Source organism: Penicillium verhagenii, assembly GCF_028828195.1.
Source record: "Penicillium verhagenii strain IBT 33310 chromosome Unknown utg000013l_segment0_segment0, whole genome shotgun sequence".
Taxonomy (NCBI): Eukaryota; Fungi; Ascomycota; class Eurotiomycetes; order Eurotiales; family Aspergillaceae; genus Penicillium; species Penicillium verhagenii.
In genome coordinates this window covers 178,048-204,367 of record NW_026643177.1, presented here as the reverse complement: position 1 = coordinate 204,367, position 26,320 = coordinate 178,048, and the positions used below count along the sequence as shown (strand labels likewise).

Below are 26,320 nucleotides of genomic sequence, written 5' to 3'. Positions count from 1 at the left end.
TTTCTGAAGAGACCCTTTCGTTTCGTCTGATGAAGGGCCTCCTAATAAGTGTTTGGAACGTTTGGCTAAGATGATTGGCCGAGATGCGCAGATGAAAAGGGCCACTTTTCTCTGCAGATGATTACCTCGCTCCTATGCCCCGCCCCATCAAACCAACAACAACAGTTAAACATCGATTACCACGATAGAAAACCAACACGTCAGGGAACCAATAGGTCAAAAAATTCAAAGTCTCAAAGACGCAAATCTTGTGATTACGTCAGACCAAACCTAAAATAGGATGGTGGGATCTTTATCAGTTAACCGAGAAACCTCCACGCTCGAGGATCTAATTAACCGTCATTGACCACGCTTTTCGTCTCGCAAGACATTTTTACTTCCTCCAGATGTCTTCTCAGCCACCATGGGTCCCGAGTCTACTAGGGTAGCTGTATATGTCACTGTGACCGATATAGATGGCTGTCCTCAACAACATTTAAACGGCATACATATCCAGGTCGGCGAACAATTCAGCAATTACATCAAGTTGACATTGAACCGTGAATTTTGCCCTATCCTGAGTCCAATACTCTATGTATGATAACGTCCACATCCCAGCTGATTTTGACTCGATCGACCCTTCAAATGTTTGAGGAAATGGTTCATACTCGATTTGAATGTCCAGAGGGAATGTTGCTATATGTGCAGTGTGCTTGGTCATTTCACAACTTTCAATGTTCAAAGTTGCAATATATTATCTCAGGATCACTTCATGGAGGTGCTTGTCGTGATGATTCGTCTCGTGCCTTTCTTCTCTCAAGTGCTCCAGATGTCCTTTTTCATTTCGCGTTTTGCGTTGCCTCAAATACCGCGCATAGTTCATATATTCACATATAATATTTAATTCGTGTTCAAATAACGCAAATACAAAATAGACTTCAAGACCTACAGCTGCACGCTAATCATCATTTTGACGGGAGTGCTTTCCGGTGCAGTTGGCACTTTCGGACATCTGGAATGATTGTCATCAATGTGTTTGGATTCAGTCACTTTGTCTAACTTGCCCATTTTGAGGCGCAACAGTTTGATACTAATGACTAGTAACTAGTTCTACTCATGAATGCATCCAGACTCCAGAGGTGACATCAATTGTATGGATCCAAGCAGAAGAGAACCCCATAAGAATCAGACCATCCATTCTATTTAAGGCTTCCAAGATGATTCACTGTTTATCGAGGTGATTGTTTCTATCCCATTCTTCTACCGGAAGCTTATAGCATTTCTTCCATACTTCATGAAATCATCCCATGGGACTTATGTAAGCCGGACCGATGCCTGAAAAATCCGAATCGGAACGAGATGCGATTCCGGTCCGAGACTGAATCAGCAAGGTCTAACCACATTAGTTACACTCCAACCCAAGTTACCCAACTAACAACTTCCTAGGAAAATTGAACACTCCCCGGTTCTTTCCTCTGTTACTATAATCATACCACTGAAACTGTGGAGTGCGTGCAGCTGATGCAAGAACATGAGGGCCGGGGAGCGTCTACATTCTGCCGGGGTTGTGTGGCTGTTGTCCGACTGGATGCCTCATTATTTTCCTTCTCAACCCCAGCCCCCTCCAGCATACACCGTATACATGGAGTGGATCTCTGAATACTGAATCCCCCTATAGCTTCCCCTTATTTGGTCTAGTATCACCTAAACTATACCTAACAAAAATGCAGCGTCTGGCTAGAAATTGAACATGTCAGCTTTATGGGGAAAAAGGGTCCCCACTACGCTCTGTTCAATCCACGCCCGAACCCCCATTGATGCCCAATTGCCATGGCGCACTACAATTGGGTCTCGCTTCGGTTCAAAATCGAATCCTCGCTGTGCGTTTCGTATTGTGGATGCGCCGATCAGCGTTGCGACTACTTTGTCAACCCGGTCGGACTTGGGATGGGTACCAATATACCCACTAAGGTTCGGTCCGCCATGAGGCCTGACCATTGAGCGCTTTGTATTCCTGGTTGATTTTCTTTTTCTCTTTTAATTTTTGTGTGCTATAGTCTTCTCTCATTAATCCAATCGACTTTCGTTTCACTGTGGGAATTTCCTGGGTCCATCCTAGCAGGTTTATTTTACTCCCTTCATCATTGGAAATTGTGATCTGGACTTACCCGAATCGTCTACGTGCTGGAACGGGCAGCGTTGACTTCGTGTATCGCACTCATTTGTGCCCACTTATCGTGTCGTGTGCTATCGATTCTCTGCCCGATTCTCATCTAACACGCCTTGACCCATCACACACACCGCACTCTGGGCCCCAGTTTTAGTCCCCTTCTGTGTGCCGACTTTTTGAGCTATATCTTAGAGGACACAGCACCTTGCAAATGTACAGTCCAGACAGCCCCATGAATCGCCCGACTTGGACTTGGACTTATACTCATTATCTCTTATTATTTTTGTCTTTAAAACAGATTTCCTATTGGAAACACGTCTAATCTGCCCATCTCCAAAAAAGCACCTTGGGCGCCCATCACTCTACCACAATGGGAGCTGGTGGCAAGAAGGCGAAAGCCAAAGACAAGAGCAGCAAAGCTGCTACCAAGCAGAAGAATAAGAAGACCAAGAGCCCAGAAGCCACAGATGATCAGACGACGACTGAATCCCCTATGCCTGGTAGCCCAGAGCTAGTGGTGCAAGATCAAGAACCTGTCGTCGACACAGTACCGGAAGCAGCACTTGAACCAGCTGCACAGTCTGAGCAACCTGAGCAACTTGAACATCACGAACGGCCTTCGGCGCTTGATTATTTAGACGAACCAGCTCCACAGTCTGAACAACCCGAGCAACTTGAACATCTCGAACGGCCTTCGGCGCTTGATTATTTGGACGAACCAGCTCCACAGTCTGAACAACCCGAGCAACTTGAACATCTTGAGCGGCCCTCGGCGCTGGATTATTTAGACGAACCAGCTGTACAGTCTGAGCTCCCCGAGCAAACCCAGCAACTTGAGGATATTGAAAGAGCATCGGCATTGGCATATTTGGACGACCCAGCTGTAAATTCTGAGCTGCCGGAACAACCTGATAAGCCTGAGCAATCCGAGCAAGTCGAACACTTTGAACAACCATCCGCATTGGACTATCTAGACGAACCAGCCCCAGAAGAAACCCCACTGCCTCCATCGCCGCCACCACAGGAAGAGGCACTTGGCCATGCGGAGCTTGAACACACCGGCATTCCCACACAGCCCCTGGAATCTAACCCAGATCAACAACTTGGTGTAAATAACGATACGCCCGAAACCGAAACACCTGTATCCAACGCTGAAGAATCTCACGAGCCTATCATTGCGGCCGAGGAGGAACCTCTACCCAAAGAAGAGAGTACCATTCCCGTTGAGAGTCAGGAGCTTGAGGCGAGACCGCCAACTGCATCCACTCCAAATCCATCTGCTGCTTCATTTACTCCATTCTCCCCCGTGCCGACCCAAATACCTCTGCCATCGCCTTCTCTCACCGAGGCACGGTTTATGTCAAGCCCTCCACCAGATAATAACTACTATTATTCTGGATATTCTGGATCACCGGCCTTGGTTCCCTACGTTCCACAATACGCACCTCAATCCCCTTACGCCTCGCCGTACGCATCACCCTACGGTTCCCCCTACGCCTCACCTTACGCCTCACCGGTGCCCAAAGTTAGCAGCCCTCTGGCTCGCTCACATTACCCTTATATGCCTCCTGCCATGTCGCCAACCGCAACTCCTCCACCCCCACCTCTTGCCCCGTCTGCCCCTGTAGCTCGGTCATCACACTCAAGGGCCTCGAGGGCACCATCAATCGCTCATAGCCAAAGTTACTCAACCGCTGTTCACTCTCCAGTCATGAGTACAGCAAGCGTTGTTTCTCCATACACTCACGCACCCTATCCTCACTACCCCCCAGATGGCCACTCTATGCAGCGAACCTACAGTGACACCGACCCTTCGCCGTATGCAGCATCATTCCAGGCGATCCGCGAACTTGGCCTAGGCAATGCCAGACCTACTGATAATGGTGGCCCATCCCCACCAGATAGCGATGCCGAGCATGCAGAGCTTCTTCACCGAATTCAATCTGCACTTCCTGATATCAACCGCCTTCTCCATGGGTTCAAGAGTACGCACAGCAAACTCTCGAGCCGAGAGGCGGAGATGAAGCAGATTGGAAATCAACACGAGCAGGATTTGCTACACAAAGACTTCTATATTGAGGCGCTACAGTCACAAATGAAGAAGACTGCCACTGAAAGCGCCGAGGAGGGTGCCAAGCTGAAGAACATCATCAACGAATTACGGATGGAGCTGGGCAACCTTCAAGAAAAGCAGAAAGATCTCGAGGAAGGTCTGGCTATTCACCAGAAGTCGAACGAAGAACTCTCGCAGTCCAAGGTTGAACTTGAGGATGAGGTTGATAAACTCAACAGGACCATTCAAGAGAACCAGGATGCACATGCGAAGGAGAAGAAGGAACAAGAGGAGGAGCATGCGAATGCGCTTACAACTCAGAAGCAGGACTTGACCGAGCTCTTTGAGGAGATTAAGAGCGAGGATGAGAAAGCCGCCAACGAGACCTTGGAGGCCCGTGAGAAAGAATTGCTTGATCAACACGAGACCCGCAAGGGGGAGTGGGAGGCCGAGAAGGGACAGTTGAATGAGTCTCTCGAGGCTCACCGAAATGATCTTGAAGCCTCCAATTTTGATTTGGCTGCCAAGGTCTCTGAGCTCGAGTCCAAGGAAAACGAGCTACAAGCCCAGCTTGGTGAACTCACTTCTGTGCGCGAAGAGGTGGCTATCAAGCTGACCGAGCTGGCAGTCAAAGAGAGTCAGTTGGAGGCAAAGGAGAACGAGTTGGCTGAAGTCCGAGCAAAGAGCGCCGATGAACTAGAAGCTCTCAAGCAAGGACATGCTGGCGAACTGGACTCCTTGCACAACAATCACGAGCAACAAGTAGCTGCGGCCGCCAAGGAATTTGATGATAAGATTGCTGCCATTGAGGCGCATCTTAACGCCAAAGAACAGTCCTGGTCCGAGGAGCGTGTTGAGTTGGAGAAGTTGCTCTCGGAGAAGGACAGCGACCTGCAAAGCTCGGAGCGAGAGAAGGAGAGACTAGAGGGAGATTGCCTCATCAAGGAACAGCAGCTTCAGCGGGCTGTTGATGGGATGCGAACCACAATCGACCATCTCGGTGATGACTGCGACCGGCTGAGAAAGACACTACACAGCCTAGGTGAAGCGACCGATCTCAAGACCACCAAGGGCGATGAGTTCTTGTAAGTGAGCCTAGTCTTCGACTCTTCTGATTGCCTTGCTGTTTCCATGATGATTACGTTCATTTTTATGACTACTATGTTCATGTCTCTCCTTTCCTCTCTTTTGTTTATACACTGAGATCGACCTTATCCTCTCACTCTCGTTCATTTCTCATTCTATAGAATCTCATTTTTGATAACGTCATAAAATGTACTGGATTCTAATAAGCTTTTTTGATCTTCTAGTCAGGACTGTTTTGCTCAGCTCTCGCAACTGATTCACGAACTGTCCAAAGAACACTTTTCTTACCTTCCCATCGACCCGCCCAAGGATATCCTCTCGAAGATTCCATCCGAGCTTCCATCCTTCCTCGACAACACCCCGGCCTCTCGTGAGCTCCGTTGTGCATACGTCGAGCATGTCGTATCCAAGACCATCACATACCGGGTCTTCCAGCCCTTCCTCTTCACTTTGGGTCGCCGATACGACAAAGCCGACACTTTCTTCCAAATGTTATCCATGGACATCCGTCGAAAGTCTGTCCGCCGCGAGGCCTTCTGGCGCCAGCAAACCCTCAAAGCAGCTTACACCACCTCCGACGCCAAGCAATCCATCAACGTGGCTGCGGCAGTGATTGTAGACGAAATCATCGACCACATCAAGCACTTTGCTGACCCTAAACACCTGGACACCCTTCTTACCGGCGTTCGCAAGATCGTAAAGCTGGCCGCCGAAACCTGGCGCCACGCTCGCGTCGAGCGGGAGCTTGTTCTTGCATCATTCCCCGCCACTGATTCCGAGAGCGTCTCCAATGACGGATGGGATGAGTACGGCGTCCCCAACGAATCCAGTACGGGTGCTAAGGGAGATCCTGCCCGCCATGTTGTTCTCCGCACATTCCCCAGTGTCTTACGAGAGGCTGCTCACGAAGACTTTGCGAGTGGCGAGCGGGCTAATCCGTGCATCTACTCCCACGGTGTTCTTCTTTATTCGGACTCTCCAGTCGTCATGGCCCGTCTGCAGGAATTGGCGAAGAAGTCGACTGACACTTTGGTTGCCGATGAGCAGTATTCGCCGCCTAAGACTCCGAAGGGCTCTCGTGAGAATCTGGCTTTCAAAGGGATCGAGAGGTTGGCGACTCTGACGGTTCAGTCGGCGCCGACTAGCCCGACACCTAAGGGTCAGTTTCCAAATTAGTTGATGCTGTTATCTTTTTGTACCTTTTCTCTTTTTTCAGGTCAACTGATTCTACGCTCGTTTTCCCCTTTCTTATTTGTCTTTTTTTTATGTCGATCTTAGCCGTGTGATGTATGATCTGAGGTGTTTGTTCTAGCGATATGGGCTCGATAGCATGTACTGGTGCGATGATATTTTGTTTGGTCCATGAGATTTGAGATGTTTCCAAGTTTTTGAATGTTAGCGTGAAGTTGTATAGGACGTGATATATGCATGTGATTGAGCATTGAATTTACCACAAGTGGTCTCTGATTAATTTGTATTTGAATCTTATTGTAGCTCGTGCAGTCAGCATCGCCATGTGAGAGTCGGTGTTCCGCCGGTGACCCGTCAGCCTCAGGCCTTATCACTACCGGATTGACTAGCGCGGAACGAGTGCGTGCTGTACTGAATCGGGAAAGTTGGCGCCTTCAATCCTGGCCAGACCGTCAGCTTAGGCAGACGAAATTTGCGTCAACCTTTGATATCACTGCGGGGAAGAAGAAAAAAACATTGCTTAGTTATTATCGGTCCGCAGGCAACAAAACACGGAGACTTCCCCCACAGTCTCTCGTGTCGTGAGTTTGTGCTCAACACTCCGCAGTGTCCGCACCTGGAACTGTACGGGCCATTGATTTCGTTCATAGAGGGACCAAGCTCTTAGCTTTGGATCCGCTCCGGATCTTCTCAACTAAAATTATTCGCCTTGTCTAAATACCAATACACTACTACTTACTTTCACCTGACATCTTCAACATGACAGTATCTTGTGTGAATGATGACTCTTTTGGTCCAATCGTTCAAGATTGCCTGGGAAACTTTGATTTCACGCTAAAGTTTGAAAAGGTCATTCTTTCGATACTGCCATCAGCCATTTTCATTGCTCTATCACTCCCCAGAGTCATTTTCCTTGCTCGTAAATCCAAAACAAAGACCGGTGCAACCTTTCAGATCGTCAAACTGGTATGTTCGTTTGGTTCCTCAATCGTGGGGTAGTGAAGGGCCCGAGCTAATATCACTGAATAATCTTACAGGTGGCAGCATCAATCTATACAATCCTGCAGTTTGCCCTTCTTATTGTCAGCACGGTCCGGCCATACGAACTGCCCAAACTATCCATCGCAGCCGGAGCCTTGAGTTTTGTTGCGGCCGTGGTCCTCACTGCTTTGAGTTTTCTGGAGCATTCCCGATCAACCAGGCCCTCAATTTTGCTCGCCGTCTTTCTCTTTCTGACGGTGCTCTGTGATGTTGTGCAAGTGCGGTCCCTGTGGCTACGGGCTCATAACTACTATGGTTTTAACTATGTGAAACTTTTCATGGCCACCACCCTTTGGAAGGCTGTCTTGATATTGTTGGAATCAGTACACCGTCAGAGCTGGCTAAGATGGGACTGGGAAGAGCACAGCCCCGAAGAATCCAGTGGACTTTACGGGCTCGGCACATTCCTCTGGCTTAGTCCCCTTTTCATGTCTGGGTATAAAAAGGTTCTGGATATATCGGATCTTTTCCCTCTGGACAACAGTGTTTCTGTGGAGGCTTTGAAAACGTCGTTTGATCATCGGATCAGGACTACTGGCTTCAATGGAGACAAAAATGGCTTGATGAAAGTACTGGGGCGCAGCTTAGCAACCCCCCTTCTCCTACCAGTTGCTCCTCGAGTCGCTCTACTGGGGCTTACCATCTGTCAACCCATTCTCGTTCAATCAATCCTGAGCTTCCTCGAGGACCCCAGCAGCAGTTTGACTACCAATAAAGGATACGGTTTGATCGGTGCTACAATAATCGTCTATACAGGAATTCCATTCTCCACTGCTCTCTACTGGTATCTACAAGAGCGAGCGTTGTTCAAAATGAGAGGGTGTTTGTCTTCTGCGATTTACCGCCAGACCATTCAGACACAGGCCTCCAACAATGAAGACTCGGCGGCCGTTACGCTGATGAGCACTGATGTCGAAAGAGTTAGAACGGGCTTAATGATGCTTCATGAGTTCTGGGCCAATCCAATTCAGGTGGCAATCACCTGTTGGCTACTTCAACAACAGCTCGGGGCAGCGTTTGTGGCTCCCCTGGTAGTTGTCTTTGTTTGTCTTGCCTCATCGAGCATCCTTGTCCGCTTCATTGGTCCTCGGCAAACAGTTTGGATGAAGACTATTCAGAAACGAGTCGGTCATACAGCAAATGTCATCGAGAACATAAAACATTTGAAGATATCAGGACTCACAAGTCCTGTAAAGGATGCTATTCAAAATCTCCGGCTTGAAGACTTGAAGGCCGGAGGTAAATTTCGAAGTCTTCTCGTCGGGTCTGTGGGAATTGCGTTTACGCCCGTTCTACTGAGCCCTGTTCTTGCGTTAGCCCTCACGTCACGCGAACTAAATGTCACGACAATATATACGTCGATTTCTTGGCTCCAGCTTCTCACATCACCACTATCCAGCCTACTTCAAAGTATTACTCACCTGATCGCGGCATTCTCTTGTGTATCAAGAATACAACAGTTTCTTGAGCAAGAGCCCCGTCAAGACTTTCGCCAATTTGACACAACATACCAATATCCCGAAAAGGAGAGCTCAAATGAGAATTCCCCGTCGGTTGTTGAGGTCAGAAATGCAGATTTTGGCTGGAAAGGAATTCCTCCGACTCTGAAGAATATCAATGTTTCAATATCCCAGGGCCTGACTATGGTCATTGGCCCTGTGGCCTGTGGCAAGTCGACACTGTGTAAAGCACTGCTGGGAGAAACTCCGGTTACGTCTGGGGAAACTTTGATGCGAACTAGGTTTCCTAACATTGGCTACTGCGATCAAAATCCCTTTTTGCCGAATGAAAGTATCAAAGACACTATAGTGGGGTTTTCGGACTTCAGTGAAGAGAGATATGCCTCGGTTATTCATGCAACAATGTTATCCCAGGACCTGCTTCTCCTTCCAAATGGAGATCAAACAAAGATTGGCAGTGGTGGAATCGCTCTCAGTGGTGGACAAAAACAGCGTGTCGCACTTGCAAGAGCACTGTATCTACAGTGCGACTTGCTTATCTTTGATGATCCTCTCGGTGGCTTGGATACCAATACAGAAGAGCACATATTCTCCGAACTCTTTGGTCCTTCTGGCATCCTCAGAAAAAGAAAAGATATCGTTATACTCTGCACAAACAACACCCGACGACTTCCATCGGCCGACTATATCATCGCACTAGCAAGTGACGGTACCATTGTGGAAAAGGGTCGTTTCCGCGACCTTGTCGCAAACCAAAGCTATGTTCATAGCCTCGGATTCCAAAATGATGATAATGATGCATGGCAGCCAAAGGCAGCAACAATTTCCTCATCTGGAATTGAAAGTCTTCAAAGTCCAGCCGAAGCTAGTGCTGTGGACAACGATGGTTTCACTGTGGAGAGTGATGACAAGGAGTCGAATAGAGCTGTTGGTGATATCGCTGTCTTCGCACACTACTGCCGGAGTATTGGCAACTTTTGGCTGATTAGCTTCATACTGGTTGGAATTCTGTACGGATTTCTTTCCAGCTACCCTACAATTTGGCTAGGTTACTGGAGCGCAGATACTTTCAACCACTCGAAGTCTTTCTATGTTGGAATTTACGGCCTTTTCCAAGGCCTGGCTTTACTCACAGTATTGGCCGTGGCAATCATTGGTCTTCTCCTTATCATCCGCAACTCAGGGTCCCGTTTACATGAAGCAGCTCTCCAAACGATGATTTCCGCCCCGCTGCGCTTCTTCTACCAGACGGATACGGGCACCATCACCAACCTGTTCTCTCAAGACATGACACTCATAGACGGAGAGCTTCCAGAAGCCTTGATTAATTCTTCTATCAACCTCTGGGCTGTACTGGGAGGGGCGGCAGTGATTGCGTCTTCATCTCCCTACATCATTATCGCGTATCCTTTTGTTCTGTCGATTGTTTACGGTGTTCAGAAATTCTACCTTCGAACGTCTCGCCAAATACGGCTATTGGATCTCGAGGCAAAGAGCCCGCTCTAGTATGTTTCTTCCCGCTGAATCCTATTCCTACTTCACGACTAATTTTAATATGTTAGTACCCATTTCTTGGATACGATCAGAGGCACAATTACCCTACGAGCTTTCGGCTGGACAGAAGAATCCATCCTCTTCAACAATGGCCTTCTAGATACATCACAACGTCCTGCCTACCAGCTGAGCATGATTCAGCGATGTCTATCCTTTGTGCTCAACATGGTTGTGGCAGTCATTGCGCTGCTAGTGGTAACGCTTACTACACAGCTTCGACTCAGTACTGGCTTGACCGGTGCGAGCTTGGTGTCGATTATGGGTCTTGGTAAGAATTTGGCTTCAATGGTGGAGATGTATACGCTGTTGGAGACTTCCATTGGCGCCGTCGGCCGCATCAAATCCTTCAGCGATAAGACAGATCCGGAAGATTTACCAGGGGAGGATACTCAACCCCCTACGACTTGGCCGGAAAGGGGCATGATCACAGTGAAGAATGTATCTGCATCGTATAGGTATGTTTTTGAATGGTTATGTCAGCTGCTAAGAGTGTTGTTGAATATCTGCTGAGTTGTCAATACAGTGAGTCTGATGCAGGACCGGCAGAGATCTCGGCAGGCTCAGGCAATCTTGCACTTCGAAACCTCACATTCACAGTACAAGCAGGCCAAAAAGTAGCAATTTGTGGAAGAACTGGAAGGTGAGTTTCAAATCATTATTGATGGAGCCTCTCGAGATCTATCCACATACTGCAGCGCAGAGTACTCATACAACTGTTCGTGTATATAGTGGCAAATCCTCCATCGTTCTTCTACTACTGCGCCTATTAGATCCGCTTTCTTCATGCACCGGAGAGCTTGATATCGATGACACGTCACTCCTAACAATCGATCGCTCCACTCTCCGTCGATGTATCATCGCAGTGCCTCAGGACCCAACATTCTTCCCGGACGGCACTACCTTCCGGAAGAATCTCGACCCACTCGAGGCTGCAACAGATGAGGAGTGCTCCGCGTCACTACAAAGAGTCGGGTTATGGATATTAGTGTCTGGCCGCGGTGGACTCGAGGCCGGACTAAGTGCCGACGCGCTCAGTCACGGTCAGAAGCAGCTGTTCAATCTGGCAAGAGCAGTCCTGCGCCAGAAAGTCCGTGCCCGGCAGCTAGAACATCAGCTAGGTGCTGAGGTAATACACGCTTATATGGGCTCAAACGGCTCTGCACCTCAGGCCCGGAGTAATGGGGGTGTTTTGATTCTCGATGAGATTAATAGTAGTGTGGATGCCGACACGCAGAAGATTATTCGGGATATCATATGGCATGAGTTTGATGGGTACACTGTGGTCATGGTTAGTCATCGGCTTGATGTGGTGATGGAGTTTGATAAGGTCTTGGTTATGAATGGTGGTAGGCTTGTAGAAGAGGGAGTGCCGGCGCAGTTGATCAAGGAGGAAAGTGGCTGGTTTAAGGATTTATGGATGGCTGGGAATGGTAAGAGTTCGCCGTCATAAGAACTGCAATATAGCTCCAGCCTCCAGAGTATGAGTCTCTATATCTGGAAATACCTGGTATTAATTGATCAGTGGGCCTTTAACCAAGTTGGAGTCCAGTGCACATAGTGACGGTTACTATCTTTGAACATGGACTTGTCGTGTTCAAGTTGTTGCTGAGGAAGATTTGAGTTGTAAATCTGGAATTACTGTATCGGGTTAGTTTTGCCTCCTTTAGTTTAGCGCCGCAATACCTCGTTCTGTAAGCTCCGCCTTCAGTTGCAACTTGCTCCGGCATGAAAAGCTCGCCCTGCCCTTTGGGCCTTAACATTTCCAACATTCTCTGATTTGACTTTTCTCTCTTTTGACAAGCAGACTTGAAGCCTGAACTCTGGGATTTTAAATATTCCTCAACCTCCAGCTTTACTGTAGCTTCTTGCCCCGAGGCAAGAATTTCAGTCACAATGTCCATCACGGCCCTGCCAGTCGAGTTGATTTCCAAGATCTGTGGCCATCTACAGCTCTCCGAGTGACAATTACTCAGACTATCATGTCACGCATTATACAAATCATCACTTGCAGGATTCACTGGTCGCTTTTTCGAAAGAATTCACTTCATCGTGACAAGCGATAGCCTTAGGGAATTAGAAGCCCTCGCCGAGACAGGTGGTTATCGGGAACGAGTCCACGAGTTATGGATGATTCCATCTGTGTTTAATGGCTCCCATGCGACAAGCGAACATGCTATTTCGGAATTTGCCGTGTCGTCCAAAAGTTGTCGGCCGGTATCTGGCGACGAACTCACGGCTCGTTTTTCAATCTATGAAGCCTTGGTTGCGGACAACTCAAGCCTTCTAGAGTCGGAAAATTTCAGCAAGCGCCTGCGCGAGTGCTTGGAAAAGTTTGACAACCTTGAAACAACCGGACTTGCACATTATTCGACGAGCTTTTTGCTCGACCCACGACAAGAAAAAGTTCGATTCCTTGGCTGGCGCCGCCTTATCAATCAAATCGACTTCCGATTCGAGAGCAAGGACCTCCAGCCGCTTCATGGTAGCGGAAGCGTAATAGGCAAGGTTAACTCTCTGGGCGCGTCGAGGCTTTTGCAGGCACTAAGCAAGACCAATCGGAAGATCATAAGGTTGCAGACTTGTAATCCTGATTACTGTGGTAATATTGGCCCAGAAATACTTCTTACGGAGGAGCAATACAGCTCTGTTCTATCCAATTTGGATGAATTGGAGGACCTCCATATTTGCACAGCTTTCAGAACTACAAAACCAGCTTATACTATGGACATACCGACTTGGGTCACTTTGCTTATCCATGTTGCTCCCCGCCTCGAAAGACTTACTATCTCGCAAGACTATTACTTTGGAGAGATTTCTAGCAAAATCCAATTTCATCGCCTGAAAGAGCTCCATCTCCATAGGACGTGGATCAATTCCGAGGATCTGAAATCATTTCTCATGAAAGCCAAGGAAACTCTCACTGTTTTCACGCTATTTGAGGTGATCATGGAAGGTATTCCAATATCAATGTTGCCGGACTGTTCATCACTTTGGTATTCGCCAACCCCAGAATGGCTTGTGCAATCTTTAATGCGGCCTTCTACAACCCTAACCTCCAAAGACTATACTCCAACGTCCTCTGCCTATACTCCAACTTCGCCTTGGAATCCGACCCCAACAGCCTCCACTTCAACCCCGATAGCATACACTTCAGCCTCAACTCCGTATTATGCCCAGCCAGCTGGACAAGTACTACCCGGACAAGGCTACGCCCCTTCAAGCCCATACATACCCCCTTTTAATCATGAGGATGCTCTTTGGAAGTCCGTTTGGAACTTTTTCGGCGAAAACCTATCGCTACAGAGATTCTCCATGATAAAGGTAGCGGACGGTAATAGTCAGATCTCTATTCAGAGGACGGGGGGCTTGAAGGAGCCTAGCGACAGTGCTACTTATTATGCTGAAACTGCTGGGATGTCGTTCCATCAATGGATCGACCAATTCACCCCAATGCATTTACTGGATTCGCCTAGTCCTACAAGGTGGCTTGGTAACGATCAAAGTAAGTAAGCCGAAAAGTGGAGCTTTTCAGGAATATTTCTAATAAAATTTAGAGGCATGGTTCAATAAAATGATAGATACAAACGGCAGCTCCGTGAGCCCCGACATATGGGATAGTGAGAATGTAGTTGGAGAATTCGACTTTCTATTTAACTGATTGAAATTGACACTTCAAGTAGGCGAGGGCAGATTGTAGAAATAAATGTGTCATATCGACTTCTAAGCAGGTTTCAAATTTGAAAGGCTGTGATTCTGTGATAGAAACAATGCCCAATGGCTCAAATCATTGATGGATTTTTTCGATTCTCTGATACATAATTTTTGGTGTAAAACCCGGACCTGTGAATTACTGTATGCAGTTAGTTTTGCGTTTTGTAGTTTAGCGCCTCAGTACCTCCGAGTCGTTCTGTAAGCCCCGCCTTCACTTGCGCCGATATAAGAGTTCGCCCTGCCCCTTAGAGCTGCCAGCCTGCTTTGCTTTCTGACATTTCCTTTCACCTCACCTATTCAGATGTCGCCTTCAGTCGGTGATAATACCCGGTCATTCAAAATATGCCATCACTAGAAGAACCGCCCTTCTTCAACACCAGTCCTTCCGAATTAACTAAATCAGCCTCGGACTTGATTGATCGCGTCAACAAAGCCACCAACGACCTCGTGCGATCTGTATCACCGGAATTCGCCTCATTCGATGATACGATCATCCCATTCGCAAATATCGAAAATGAAATCAAGGGGAAAGTGCAATACTTGGCTCTTTTCCAAGCCGTATCTCCCAATCCGGAGATACGCAAGGCATCTTTGACTGCTGTCAGCCTAGTTGATAAAGCCTACCTTGGCCTATTTCGAGACCGATCATTATTTGCGCTAGTCCACGCGGTAAAAAATACATGTCCACAAGATAGCATCGATGCTGAAGACCGGAAGTATCTCAAAAAGCTCCACTCCTTGTTTTGGGATAACGGGATTGGCCTAGAAGGCAGTGCCAATGAGCGATTCAATGAGATTTCAAATAAACTGGTGGAGCTACAAGTCGCATTCATGGAGAATCTTGGCTCAGATCCCGGTCATGTCTCGAAGACTAGGGATGAGCTTGTCGGTCTGGTGGCGAAAGAACTGGACAATTTATCGGATGGGATTCCGTTGAAGAAATCACAAATCAACATGGTGCTCTCGCGTTGTCAGAACAGTGATACTCGCAAGGAGATCTTTCTTCGAGGCCAAAACACGTTCCCCGAGAACGCCAAGCTACTTAAAGAAACCGTCATCCTTCGAGATGAAGCAGCCAGGTTACTTGGGTTTAGTTCATTTGCAGCACAAAAGGGAGGCAACATGATGCTCAGTTCTCCTGAATCGATTCACCGGATGCTCGACGAACTTGCAGATCACCTGCGTCCGATCGCGCAGAGAGAGCTGGAAAGAATGAGACACTTGAGGGAGGGCGATGATGATTCTTTCTATCTGTGGGACTTTGATTACTACCATGATCTTCTCCTACGAGAGCAATACAATGTCGACCATGAGTTGATATCGGAATACTTCCCGGCTTTATTTACGGTCGGGAAAATGCTCACCGTTTTCGAAGGTGTATTTGGTTTATCAATCAAAGAGATTAAAGATGTACCCCAGAAGAGAGTTTGGCATCCGGAAGTTCAAGTCTTCCGTGTTCAATGTGCAGAGACATTGCGGCTTCTAGGATTTCTCTACGTGGACATCTTCCCCCGAGCAGGAAAATTCAGTCATGCAGCCAATTTCAATATCTATCCAGTTAGTATACCACCCCTGAGAGCTTTCCAAGCTAATGTAGAATATAGTCCTATAAGCCTGCGACAGGAGAGAAGCCACCTGTTGTATGTACTGCTCTGGTATGCAATTTATCCCAGCCGTCCCCAGGGAAAGCCGGTGCTTCTGAAGCATCGGGAGGTCATCACTTTGTTTCATGAGCTTGGTCACGGTAATATTTGATTGAGTCTGTTCAATTATATGATGTATGCTAATTTTTGTTTAAAGGGATACATGATCTTCTGGGAAGGTCCAAATATGCAACATTCCACGGTCATCGAACAGTTTCAGACTTCAGAGAGGCACCAAGCCAGCTCCTTGAATATTGGTGCTGGGTCCCTGAATGCCTTCAAATGCTGAGCTGCCACTATAGTGACTTATCTTTGAGTAGCAATGAATCAACATCACCAAAGGAGGTCTCTTCCCTTCCAGGTCATCTTGTTCGGAGTCTTTCTGCAGCGAAAGAAGTTAATCAAGCCATCTCGACACTAAGACAAATTGCATTCAGCAAGTTTGATATGCAAATACACCACCCAGAATCCCATGCGGAGATTCTTTCAATGAACCTCGATGAAACATTCAACTTTTTACTGCAGGAAACAACACTTTTGAGTGGGCTTGAAAATAATTTGAAATGGGGAAATGGATTTGCAACTATACCCCATTTCATGTGGGGACAAGAGGCGAACTACTACTCCTACGTATAGTAAGTTCGGCAGTTGCCTCTCCTTATCTATTCCTCCATCCGAGTCATATTAATGTCTATCGTAGTACGCGTATTCTCGCAGCCGATATGTGGCATTCAGCGTTCGCGAGGAATCCGATGAGTCGAGAGATCGGACTGAAATACCGAGAGCTAATTCTAGAGCCTGGTGGTACGGGAAATGAACTGGATGCCGTCAAGAAATTCCTGAGAAAGGAGCCTACAGCAGAAGCATACTTGCGAGATCTCAATCTGTCAACGTAGACAATATAGTTCAAATTTTGCGGACAAGAAAAGATCATTCAATAAAGGCGTGGGCCGTGGCCATAAATCGCGATGCAGACTATATTGATTACGTCATCCATACAAACCTTGGGATAGTTAAATATGCTCAGTCTTACTCTCATTTATATTGGAAGGTCAATCATATATGCTGTTACTTACTATGTACTAGGTATCATGTACTTATGTCAATTGTGTAAATAGATCAAAAAAGTAGTACTAAAGTGAAGTGAAACATCACCTATGCCATGAACCTATAATAGACGCTTGGACGAACTTCCCCACCAAGCCCCGCACCTTCTTCTGACCCATGGAAAGCGAACGGGTCGTAAAAAGTAAGTAATAGTTTAAATAGTATTTTAAAATCTTCAAGTTGAAGTGGACACTGCAACTTTAACTTACAATCGCGATCCCTTGGTAAAAAGAACTTCAAGGGGGCCGGGGGGGCCAAAAGGATAAGAATAGCACACATGGAGAAACATAACTTGAACTGGATTTCGGGCGCCGCCAAATGTGTACAGCCTCAGGTCAACTTGTCAGAAATCTTTATTTTTATACCATTCAATGTTAGTCGTACTTAAAAGAGCCAACGCTCTTCCAACATTTGAAACCAGAAACCAGAAACCAAGTGGAAATTACAGCTTCCTCCGATGCTAATGCAGGCGCCAAGCACCAGCGCTAAATGAGGCTCATTTCAGTGGAGCAAATTACAAGGCTGACTTCCCCTCTTCTGTATTCTTCTATCGCTTCTTCTTTTTTCCCTTCGCATAGGCGCTTATGCTTCTTTCCTCTCATATTTTCCCATCTGTTCTGATCTTCCCCCAATTTTATCCTTGGATCTCTTCGCACATTCCTACTCCTTATACTTGGCCCCCAATCATCTCTTTTCTCCAACTGTGACATTTCGCCTGTCAAAGCGCATTAATAATTACTACTCTATTCTTGGCCTCAGCTCTGTGACCCGGGGAAATCAATCAGCAAAATCTGGAGGGAACAGGAACGACACAAGAGTCTGCATATTATCTATACGTTACACACACCGATGCCCGTCAATATATACCACAGCTCTTCCAACCCTCCGTCCAATAACCTGCACCCATTCAATGGTCTTCCTCCTCGTCCACTCTCCCCTCCTTCCGAAGGTGGCTCTCCCAACCCGTCCTTTTCTGCATGGGTTAAAGGGCCCGCTGGCCATTCCTCGAAAATGGGGAACACCCCGCGCACCGGACCTTCTCCCGTCCTGCTGGAAATAAACACCCAGGACCCATATTTATCCGTATCGTCCGATCAAGAAGAAATTGATTTTCAAGCCAGTGCTATCCGCTTGACCCCCGTGGGGGGCAGTCCAGACCATCCTGATTCCCCTCCGGTCGGGGAAAACGAGGCCCTGAGCGCCGGCCCCACTATTCAAACAAACTACTGGCCGGCGGGGAATGAGTATAACAACTCGAGTTCCTGTGCCTCTCCCGATTCAGGGGGCTTTCTGGACCCATCAAATATTGAGCTGAATGGATCTAGCTGGCAGGATGGAGGGTCGCCATTTAACGTGGCCGCGACCGCACCGGTGGTTAACCAACAGCAGGCGTGGTCATCGGTTAATGCGCCTTCCCAAAAATGGCTAAATCCCGAGCCCGCCGTCTCGAGCCCTTCTTCCATGCAAGGTCCCACCATGGTACAGGGCTGTGGTCCAATTCAGGGCTCGTGGGACGCGGCTGATCAATATATTGGGCCCCAACTGGCTGTCACCATGGAGCATACCCTGGGGGTTGGCTTAGTGTCGGCTTCAACCTCTAGAGGGAGAAGTCCACTAAGGAGCCCCATTGGGATCACAGTTTCGAGTGTGTCGCGTGGAGACTCCCCAGCTGTAGAGATGCTCGGGCATGACAGACGCCCAAGCCGATCGTCGATGCATCTTTCGCCGGGGGATCAATCGAGTGATTCGGAAGATGATGGCCATGTCGATGATGATCACCGATCGGTCTCATCGACTTCGGTCGTGCGAACCCACGATGGAAACTGGATACGGGACCCTACAACTGGTCATGGTGGCCTTGAGCCATCATCCCGAGGGAATGAATATGTACCAAGTATTAACGATCTTCAGGGACAGCGCGACCGCGAGCAGAAGAATCAAAATATCACCGACTGGCTCAGTGCCGCCATCGTCAGTGGCGATCGACCTACCCATGCGCGTCAGAGAAAACATCATGTGAATAGAAGGCTGCGAGCAAGGAGTACTGGAGATCCTCCTCTTCATCTTCAACAGGAAGACTATTTCAGTATGAAGCCTCAGGGTGGCAACTCGACCCCTGGACCTGGCATTTTGTTGCATGAAAGCGAGGGCAGCGACGATAGTAGTGAGGAGGAGGAGGATGCTAGCGTTAAGTCCGATGGCTCTGCGCTTGGTTCTCCCCCAGCTGTTGTCCAAGTCTCCGGTCGATATGACAGTTCAACACCTGAATGCTTTGATTCGCTTGGCTTGGCTGGCTCCCCTGGCCCTTGTGTCTACCCCTGGCAAGACAATCCTCGTGATGCAACGCCGAGGGAGGAGATGACGCACCCGGGGACTTCTAACGCGGCGATGGTGAAATACCAAAGGCGGGCAAAGGATATTGAGACCGCATCACTGGCGGCGACTGTGGACAACAACAGTCTTTTCAATGTCAGATCGGCGTTTACGGGGCTGAGCATTAATGATGAGCCGAAGCCTAAAGAGCCCAAGGAGAGCCGGGCTCAATTCCTGAAGCGACCCTTTTTGCAAGCAACTTCTATTTTGAAACGTCAAGCATCGGAGCTTTCGATTTCAACTGTCAACACCAGCACCCAAAATACTTCTTCAGAGGTACCCCAGCGGAAAGAGAGCCACCCCCACCGTCATCGATTGAGTTTATCATCGAGACCACATGGACGCTCCCCAAGTTTGTCCAATGCTCTGATGTCCTTGACAGGGCAGATGGTAGCTATTGGAGGAAATAATGCAGCCCAGGCTGTCTCACCGAACACCGAAGTGGGCCCAAAAAGCCATGCAACTAAAGTTCGTGGTCGAAGTCGAAGTGAGGTTCCACGGCCTGCCAATGGGTTGATGGCCCTGATGACCACACATGGTGGACCACCTATTGCCAGTTTCTTTTCTTCGCCAAGGACCTCAACCGAAACTGAACATGTGCAACCCGAGGCTGTACCAAACTTTAGCAATGTGGATACCAAATGTGACGACGACGATGATGATCAGATGGACGGAATAGATGTCAAGGGGCCGGTTATGGGGTTTCCGCTGGTTTCTAATTTGCCAGAGCCAACTCTCGAAGGCTTCAAACAGCAGATAAAGGCTTTGAACCCACGACTCGAGCGACTCGCGCCGGCTCTGATTGAACGATTCGCACAGGCACAGGTCAATCGATATGAAAAGCTAGTGAAGCTGCAGCAGAATCACTTAGCAGTCACTGCCAATGGCAACTGCAAGTCAGGTGAATTCTGCTTTGCGCTGGGCGGCAAGGAAATATTGCTTGATCAGCGTAAAATTTCGGCTTCTGCTGAATCTGGGCATACTCAATTCCGTGTCACAGAGTCAAATCATGGATGTGACCCACAATATGTGGTGACAGAAGGCTCCATCACTCCAGCTCAATTTCCCGAAGGTGTGCCTGCTCCACCTGTCGATCGCCTGCCTGCTGAGTTTGAGTGCTCGATTTGTTATGACGTGAAAAAATTCCAGAAACCATCGGATTGGTCCAAGCACGTCCAAGAAGATCTGGAGCCATTCACGTGCAGCTTTCCTGATTGCCCGGAGCCCAAGTCATTCAAGCGCAAAGCCGACTGGGTTCGACATGAGAACGAACGACATAGACAGCTGGAATGGTGGACATGTTCTACCTGTGGTCATGTCTGCTATCGCAAGGACAACTTTGTGCAACATCTGGTCCGGGAACATAAGATGCCCGACCCGAAGGTGAGAAGGGGCAGAGGAGCTAGCGAGGGACAAGCCAGCCTGAGCAAGCTAGCGAAGCTGCTGGATGAATGCAGGTGCCTGACAGAAAAAACGGCATCGTCCGAGCCCTGTCGCTTCTGCGGGAACATCCTTGGCAACTGGAAAAAATTAACGGTGCACCTGGGGAAACACATGGAGCAGATGGCAATGCCTGTTCTAGAACTTGCCAAACAGAGCACCACGACCACCCCTAGCGCCGCCCCTGCAGGAGTGTCTTGTGGGGCAGCGGAAACATACCCGCCACTCTCTACGCCGTTTCACGGGCATCAGGGCGCAGGGATGACACTCCCCACTACTGTCAACGCAATGGATTATGAGATGTCACATTTGGAGTATCCTTCCATCTCGGGAACTGTTCTTTCCACAGAACCCGAACCGATTGCCGATGCCTACTCGAACGAGTACCAGTACAGCATTAGCCAATTTGACCAAGCCACGCTCCCGTCAGCCCCGACCCACCTCCCGCATCATCAGAACTCTGTGACGTATCCACCCTTCAATCCGACCCACCAGCCAAGATCACCGACGAACGCTTCCATACCCTATTCCCTGCCTCAGGGCTCTTTATACCCCGCACAGTCAACTTATCCGCCTTACCAGCACATGGCCTCCACTTCGCCATACCCTGGTTCCTATGCAAACAGCTATTCTTCACAGATGTGATTTGACGATTGACGATTTTTTTTTGACGATTTCATTTTTTTCTTTCTGTTGATTCGTGCTTTTTCTTCTGATCTCATTTTCTCGATCTTGATTTGTTGATGTTTTTTCTTTTTTCTTGTTTTTTTCTTTCTTCTTGATTCTGCATTTTCATGGCTACACGTGTATACCCCCTTCTGTCGATTTTTTACTGCTGTCGGTTGATTGCAGCGTGTACGTCACGCCAATGGATGCGTATGAAAGGGATGGGAAGTGGTTTTTTCTTCTGATTTTCTTTTTTCCGGTGATCATTTCAGGGTTCTTTTTTATCTATCTCTATAGTCATTTCTATAGTTTTCTCTATAGTCTTCTCTATAGTTCTGATTTTTCCTTGATTTTTCCTATTTTCTTTTTTTTTTTCAACGTACCTCGTTCTTTGTCCGTTTTTTTTTTCCCGCAGTTTTACTTTTTTCTCTCTCTTTCACCCCCTCTTAGAACAATGGTGGGCATGCAAGTGTTGAACTATTTCCTGCATGAGCGGAATGAGCCGATAATCACTCGAATTTTATGTACATATTTAGGGCGCTGGGGAATTCTGTCTCAGACTGGCGTGTTGAGCCATGTGCATAGCATATGAGGGATCATATTTTTTTGCAAGTCGGCTTTCCCGGGCTTTTCGCCGAAGACCCAATTTCCTAAAGTGACCAAAAGTGACGCACCCCCTTCCAAAAAGGGGGAATAGTCACCCTCATTGCTTAGCAAGGGGGTGGATTTTTCTTAAGGGGAAAAAAAAAGAAGCTCCCTAGCAACGCGTGGATGTCAAGGTTCCTGTCAAGGTGTTTCAAGCCGAAACCTTGACGGTTTTCCTTTTCCGTTTTGCCATGCGCTCTTTTTTTCCCCCATCCCTTGAACGGCATGGACGGCATGGCATGAATTCATGGCGATCGAGTGGATGATCAGCCCTGTCACAGCCCGATCCGGGGGGCGACCTTTTCTCACCAGCCACTGGATCTATTTAGCCGATCTCATTACGAAGTGATTGGTTTTATCTAATCAAAAAAGGAGAGACATTGAAGTAGGTAACAATACTCAAAGGAAACAAAACAAAACATAACCATAATTTCGGGGAAGATGGTGCAGGATCGATTAATCTGTGAAGATCGACGTAAATCCTGAGCTAGTACACGTTATAGTACACGATGAATCTCATGCCCGGGTGAATGCACACGGGGCTGTGCAAATCAAGGGATGACATGCACATTCCACTGTCTCATTCCATCCCTTGCAAAGTCCGCGTGGTTGATGAGTATGAGAATTAACGATGATTTTCTTTTTTTTTTTATCGCTAAATTGTTCGCTTCACATGGGATGCGTGGTTTTTTACTGCTCTTTTCCACCTTTAAATTCTTTTTTGATTTTATTTCGAGTGCATGAATGTTTATGCACCTCGCTTCTTTTTTATTCTTTTTGGTTTTTTCTTTTCTTTTTCTTTTCTTCTTCTGGTTTTTTTCCATTTTTTAGGATTTTTAGGATTTTTCTCCCTGAAAGAGGGGTGCTTGGGTTTTCCATTTAACCCTGGCGCACCCTTCATGGATTGGTTGAGAGCTTATAACATTCTGGGTCTTTACTTCACCCGGGTGTCAACACAATACCCACTTTTCATCAGCTGGATTCAACATGGAGGTTAGTACTGAGGCTCACTGGCTTTTTCTTTTTGGGAATTCATTTATATATATAACCTTGGAAATTTTGTGACTTTGTGATTGTCGAGAACATTTATCATTTCAGACTAACTCTTTCTCTTTCCTAATCTAGGATATACATTGGAATGATTCTGGTGATATCCTTCAGGACATCATGGTTGGCTCTGTCGGTACAAACCCACACGATCTATCGGAATTCCGTGCCAATCTAGGTCTGGCCGATCCAGCCCCAAATTCATTGCTGGACATACACTTGAATACCGATCTGGCCTCGCTCGATCCACACCCGACCTTCCTAAATCAGTGGTCCTCCGCCTCCCAGGACTTTTACTACTCAGGCTACCCCGCCTCTAGACTGTCCGCACACCAGGATGCCTGGACGCCATTGCTAGCAGCTGGCGTTCCATCTTCTTCGGCCGTCCACATGCACAGGCCGGATGCTGACTGTGCTTTTCCAAAACCCCACTATAGAACCCCGTCCGAGGCGGGGAGTCAATATATGGGTAGCTTGCACTCTGGAGATTCAGGCTATGCCAGTAACAATGGGGCCGCCTGTTCGGTCGTAGGCCCTACATATATGGATTCCTTGTCGAGTCCACAGCTTAGTGCCGAGGACCAGGCCTTTGCGGAGCCCATGTCATTCTTTGATCAGTCTCGTATGTCTCAAGGATCTGCTTTTGCACAGGACTTTGGCGACTCTCTGTTGGACGCTTCGGTCAAGTGTGATCATCCCGCTTGTTCTTGGGTTGGAAAGTGTCCTTCGGATAAGAGGTATGTTCGCAATCTTTCGTTGTCGCTTGGTGATTGATGACTAGTACTGATTGGATTAATTTCTAGAAAACACGAGGCCCGTCATCGGAAGTCGTTCAAATGTGATGAGCCCAATTGCCCTCGAAAGGAGGGGTTTGGAACCATTAATGACCTTGCTCGTCATAAAAAATGTGTTCACCAAAAGGAACCGGAACGAGGACCGAAGATGGTCTATCTTTGTCATGGGAAGAATTGTCCTCGTCCCAACAAGAAATGGCCCCGCTTGGACAACTTCAAGCAGCACCTGAGCCGGATGCATGCTGGGGAGGATGGGGACAGTCTGCTGCGAAAGTGAGATACACTTGCCCTTTTCGCCTCTATACAGTTTATATATACATACACGGGGACCGTCGACTAACTTATTCTTTCTCTTCTTCTAGATCTATGGAGTGGCATGAGAGCACTACTGGTCGTCGACCAGAGTACAAGCTCGAGGATACTGGCTCAGTAGAACCAATGATGGATATTCAAGACCACATGTCCACAATCTCCGGAGATGTGGACATGGATTCGGACGAGTCCATCCACCACGTTCAAGATAATGTCGGCTATCTCTCATCACGCTCAGAAACTCCCAGAGCAGCCTCCACCAACCCACCATCTGAAATCTGTCTTTCGGATTCCCAGTCTCAATTTCAAAACCTGGGATCTATGAGCCTCAATACATCCCCTACACAAGAAAGAATCGACCCCAGCATGGGTCACGCACTCACCAGCTCCGAGCCATTCGTTACAGACGCTGCCGATAATCTGATTAACGCCATGACCAAAATGATGAACCACCGCATCCCAAAGAATCAAAATAATGACGAAGGAATTGAGGTGGAAACGGATTCTGCCCTCTCCCAACCCCAGCGCCAGATGCTACAAAAGGTGCTCTCAGTAGCCCTAGAAAGGCTTTCAGACGACGCTCCAGCAGCACAAGACGCCACAGACGATAAACAAGACTGGTTTCAGTGCGATACCTGCTCAAAGCGGACCAGACTGCGCTGCGAGATGAAGTATGTTCAACCACCCCCGCCTAAATCCATCTGATTCTAACAATCCGTCCCAGGAAACATCAGAAACGTCACGAACGACCATATGGTTGCACATTCCCCCAGTGCGCCAAAACCTTTGGCAGCAAGGCCGACTGGAAACGCCACGAGACCTCACAACATCTCCACCTCCCGAGCTGGCTCTGTGCCTTCCATGATCTAGCCAAGGGTGAATCATGTGGACGCATCTTCTACCGCGAAGAAACATATACCCAACACCTGATCCAACAACACCGGATCCCCAAGCCTCGTTTAAAGTCATCCCTCTCCTCAACACGCCTTGATCTGGCCGACCAATCCCACTTCTGGTGCGGACTTTGCACCCGCGCTATCCCGCTGCAGAGCAACGGGGCCGCAGCTTTGGATGAACGCTTCAATCACATTGATACCGAGCATTTCAAAAAGGGCGAGCGGGGCCACGATTGGTCCTTTCTCGAGCTGAGGGAACCTGCTGTCCTGCCTGGTGCCGGACCTCATGCTACGAGTGCGAGCCCAGAGTCACTCAATCAACGCAAGCGCAAGTACACTGGTGTACATTCGCGTTCGGATAGATCAGATTGATTTTTTTCTTGCGGCTGTCGATCATGAATATTTTGTATAATGTGATATCTGATGCTCGTTTATATTCGCAACGTGCCCCGGGTTGGGTGTTTAGTTCTTTTTTTACCAAAAAAAAATCGAATGTCTGAATATAAAATATAGAACAGCACCTCCATGCTAGGATTTGCAGTAAGAATAGAAGAATAGAAGAATATTGTACACGTCATTCAATGTTCATGACTTTCAATGTTTGCAAGGCTAAAGCTTTATTTCTGCGCACCTGCTAGCTCGCGCGCCTTTTTCTCTAGCCCGGACAGTTGCTCTATAGGAGTATGTTAGAATGGAATTCAACGAATCAATGAATTCAAGTTGGACTAAGAGACCGCAAAGCAGCCGCACCACGATGTAATCATGGCTGTAAATCGGACGAAAAGAAACCTTACCGTTTTTCTGGAGCTTGACATCGTCCGTCTCAAGCTTCATCCACGACCAATAGATGATCTGGTAAGTGAGCACAGCACCCAGGAACACCTTGCCGAAGGGCCGGGCAAAGGCACCATAGGCCGATAGCTAGACTCACATTAGTTCCTGCGGTATTGTCGTAAAGAGACTAATTACATACCCCTTCCCGGTAGGCGCTCTTCTTCTCGGAATTGAGTTTGGAGGCCGTGGAGCTCCATGTCCGAGAGCCGGACGCGTTCCGGATGGGAGCTGCTAGGCGTGTGGAGAGACGGGTAGATTGTCGAAGCAACATGGTGGATATGGGGGGGATTATTGTATGATTTGGCGGATTGCTGCTCG

The 26,320-nt window shown here is 48.0% G+C and overlaps 7 protein-coding genes across 7 annotated transcripts; 6 read left to right on the top strand and 1 right to left on the bottom strand.

Annotated features, from left to right (window-relative positions):
* Nucleotides 1-2,519: 2,519 nt before the first annotated feature.
* Nucleotides 2,520-6,464, top strand: N7466_011329 (uncharacterized protein; the record flags this gene model as incomplete). The annotated part of the gene is made up of 2 exons (XM_057170718.1): nt 2,520-5,287; nt 5,513-6,464. The coding sequence occupies 2 exons, from the start codon at nt 2,520-2,522 to the stop codon at nt 6,462-6,464; spliced, it is 3,720 nt and encodes a 1,239-aa protein (XP_057015439.1).
* A 774-nt stretch (nt 6,465-7,238) lies between these two features.
* N7466_011328 (uncharacterized protein) lies at nt 7,239-11,984 on the top strand (the record flags this gene model as incomplete). Its single annotated transcript, XM_057170717.1, has 4 exons — nt 7,239-7,445; nt 7,517-10,485; nt 10,543-10,989; nt 11,072-11,984. The coding sequence occupies 4 exons, from the start codon at nt 7,239-7,241 to the stop codon at nt 11,982-11,984; spliced, it is 4,536 nt and encodes a 1,511-aa protein (XP_057015438.1).
* A 677-nt stretch (nt 11,985-12,661) lies between these two features.
* On the top strand, nt 12,662-14,044 carry N7466_011327 (uncharacterized protein; the record flags this gene model as incomplete). The annotated part of the gene is made up of 1 exon (XM_057170716.1): nt 12,662-14,044. The coding sequence occupies one exon, from the start codon at nt 12,662-12,664 to the stop codon at nt 14,042-14,044; it is 1,383 nt and encodes a 460-aa protein (XP_057015437.1).
* Nucleotides 14,045-14,587: 543 nt separating this feature from the next.
* Nucleotides 14,588-16,000, top strand: N7466_011326 (Neurolysin/Thimet oligopeptidase N-terminal; the record flags this gene model as incomplete). The annotated part of the gene is made up of 1 exon (XM_057170715.1): nt 14,588-16,000. One exon carries the CDS (start codon nt 14,588-14,590, stop codon nt 15,998-16,000), a length of 1,413 nt encoding a protein of 470 aa, XP_057015436.1.
* Nucleotides 16,001-17,844: 1,844 nt separating this feature from the next.
* Nucleotides 17,845-21,453, top strand: N7466_011325 (putative C2H2 finger domain protein; the record flags this gene model as incomplete). Its single annotated transcript, XM_057170714.1, has 1 exon — nt 17,845-21,453. One exon carries the CDS (start codon nt 17,845-17,847, stop codon nt 21,451-21,453), a length of 3,609 nt encoding a protein of 1,202 aa, XP_057015435.1.
* A 1,833-nt stretch (nt 21,454-23,286) lies between these two features.
* On the top strand, nt 23,287-25,540 carry N7466_011324 (putative C2H2 finger domain protein; the record flags this gene model as incomplete). The annotated part of the gene is made up of 4 exons (XM_057170713.1): nt 23,287-23,903; nt 23,970-24,233; nt 24,323-24,943; nt 24,997-25,540. 4 exons carry the CDS (start codon nt 23,287-23,289, stop codon nt 25,538-25,540), a joined length of 2,046 nt encoding a protein of 681 aa, XP_057015434.1.
* Nucleotides 25,541-25,785: 245 nt separating this feature from the next.
* On the bottom strand, nt 25,786-26,273 carry N7466_011323 (uncharacterized protein; the record flags this gene model as incomplete). The annotated part of the gene is made up of 3 exons (XM_057170712.1): nt 25,786-25,841; nt 25,963-26,089; nt 26,142-26,273. The coding sequence occupies 3 exons, from the start codon at nt 26,271-26,273 to the stop codon at nt 25,786-25,788; spliced, it is 315 nt and encodes a 104-aa protein (XP_057015433.1).
* Between the last annotated feature and the right edge of the window lie 47 nt (nt 26,274-26,320).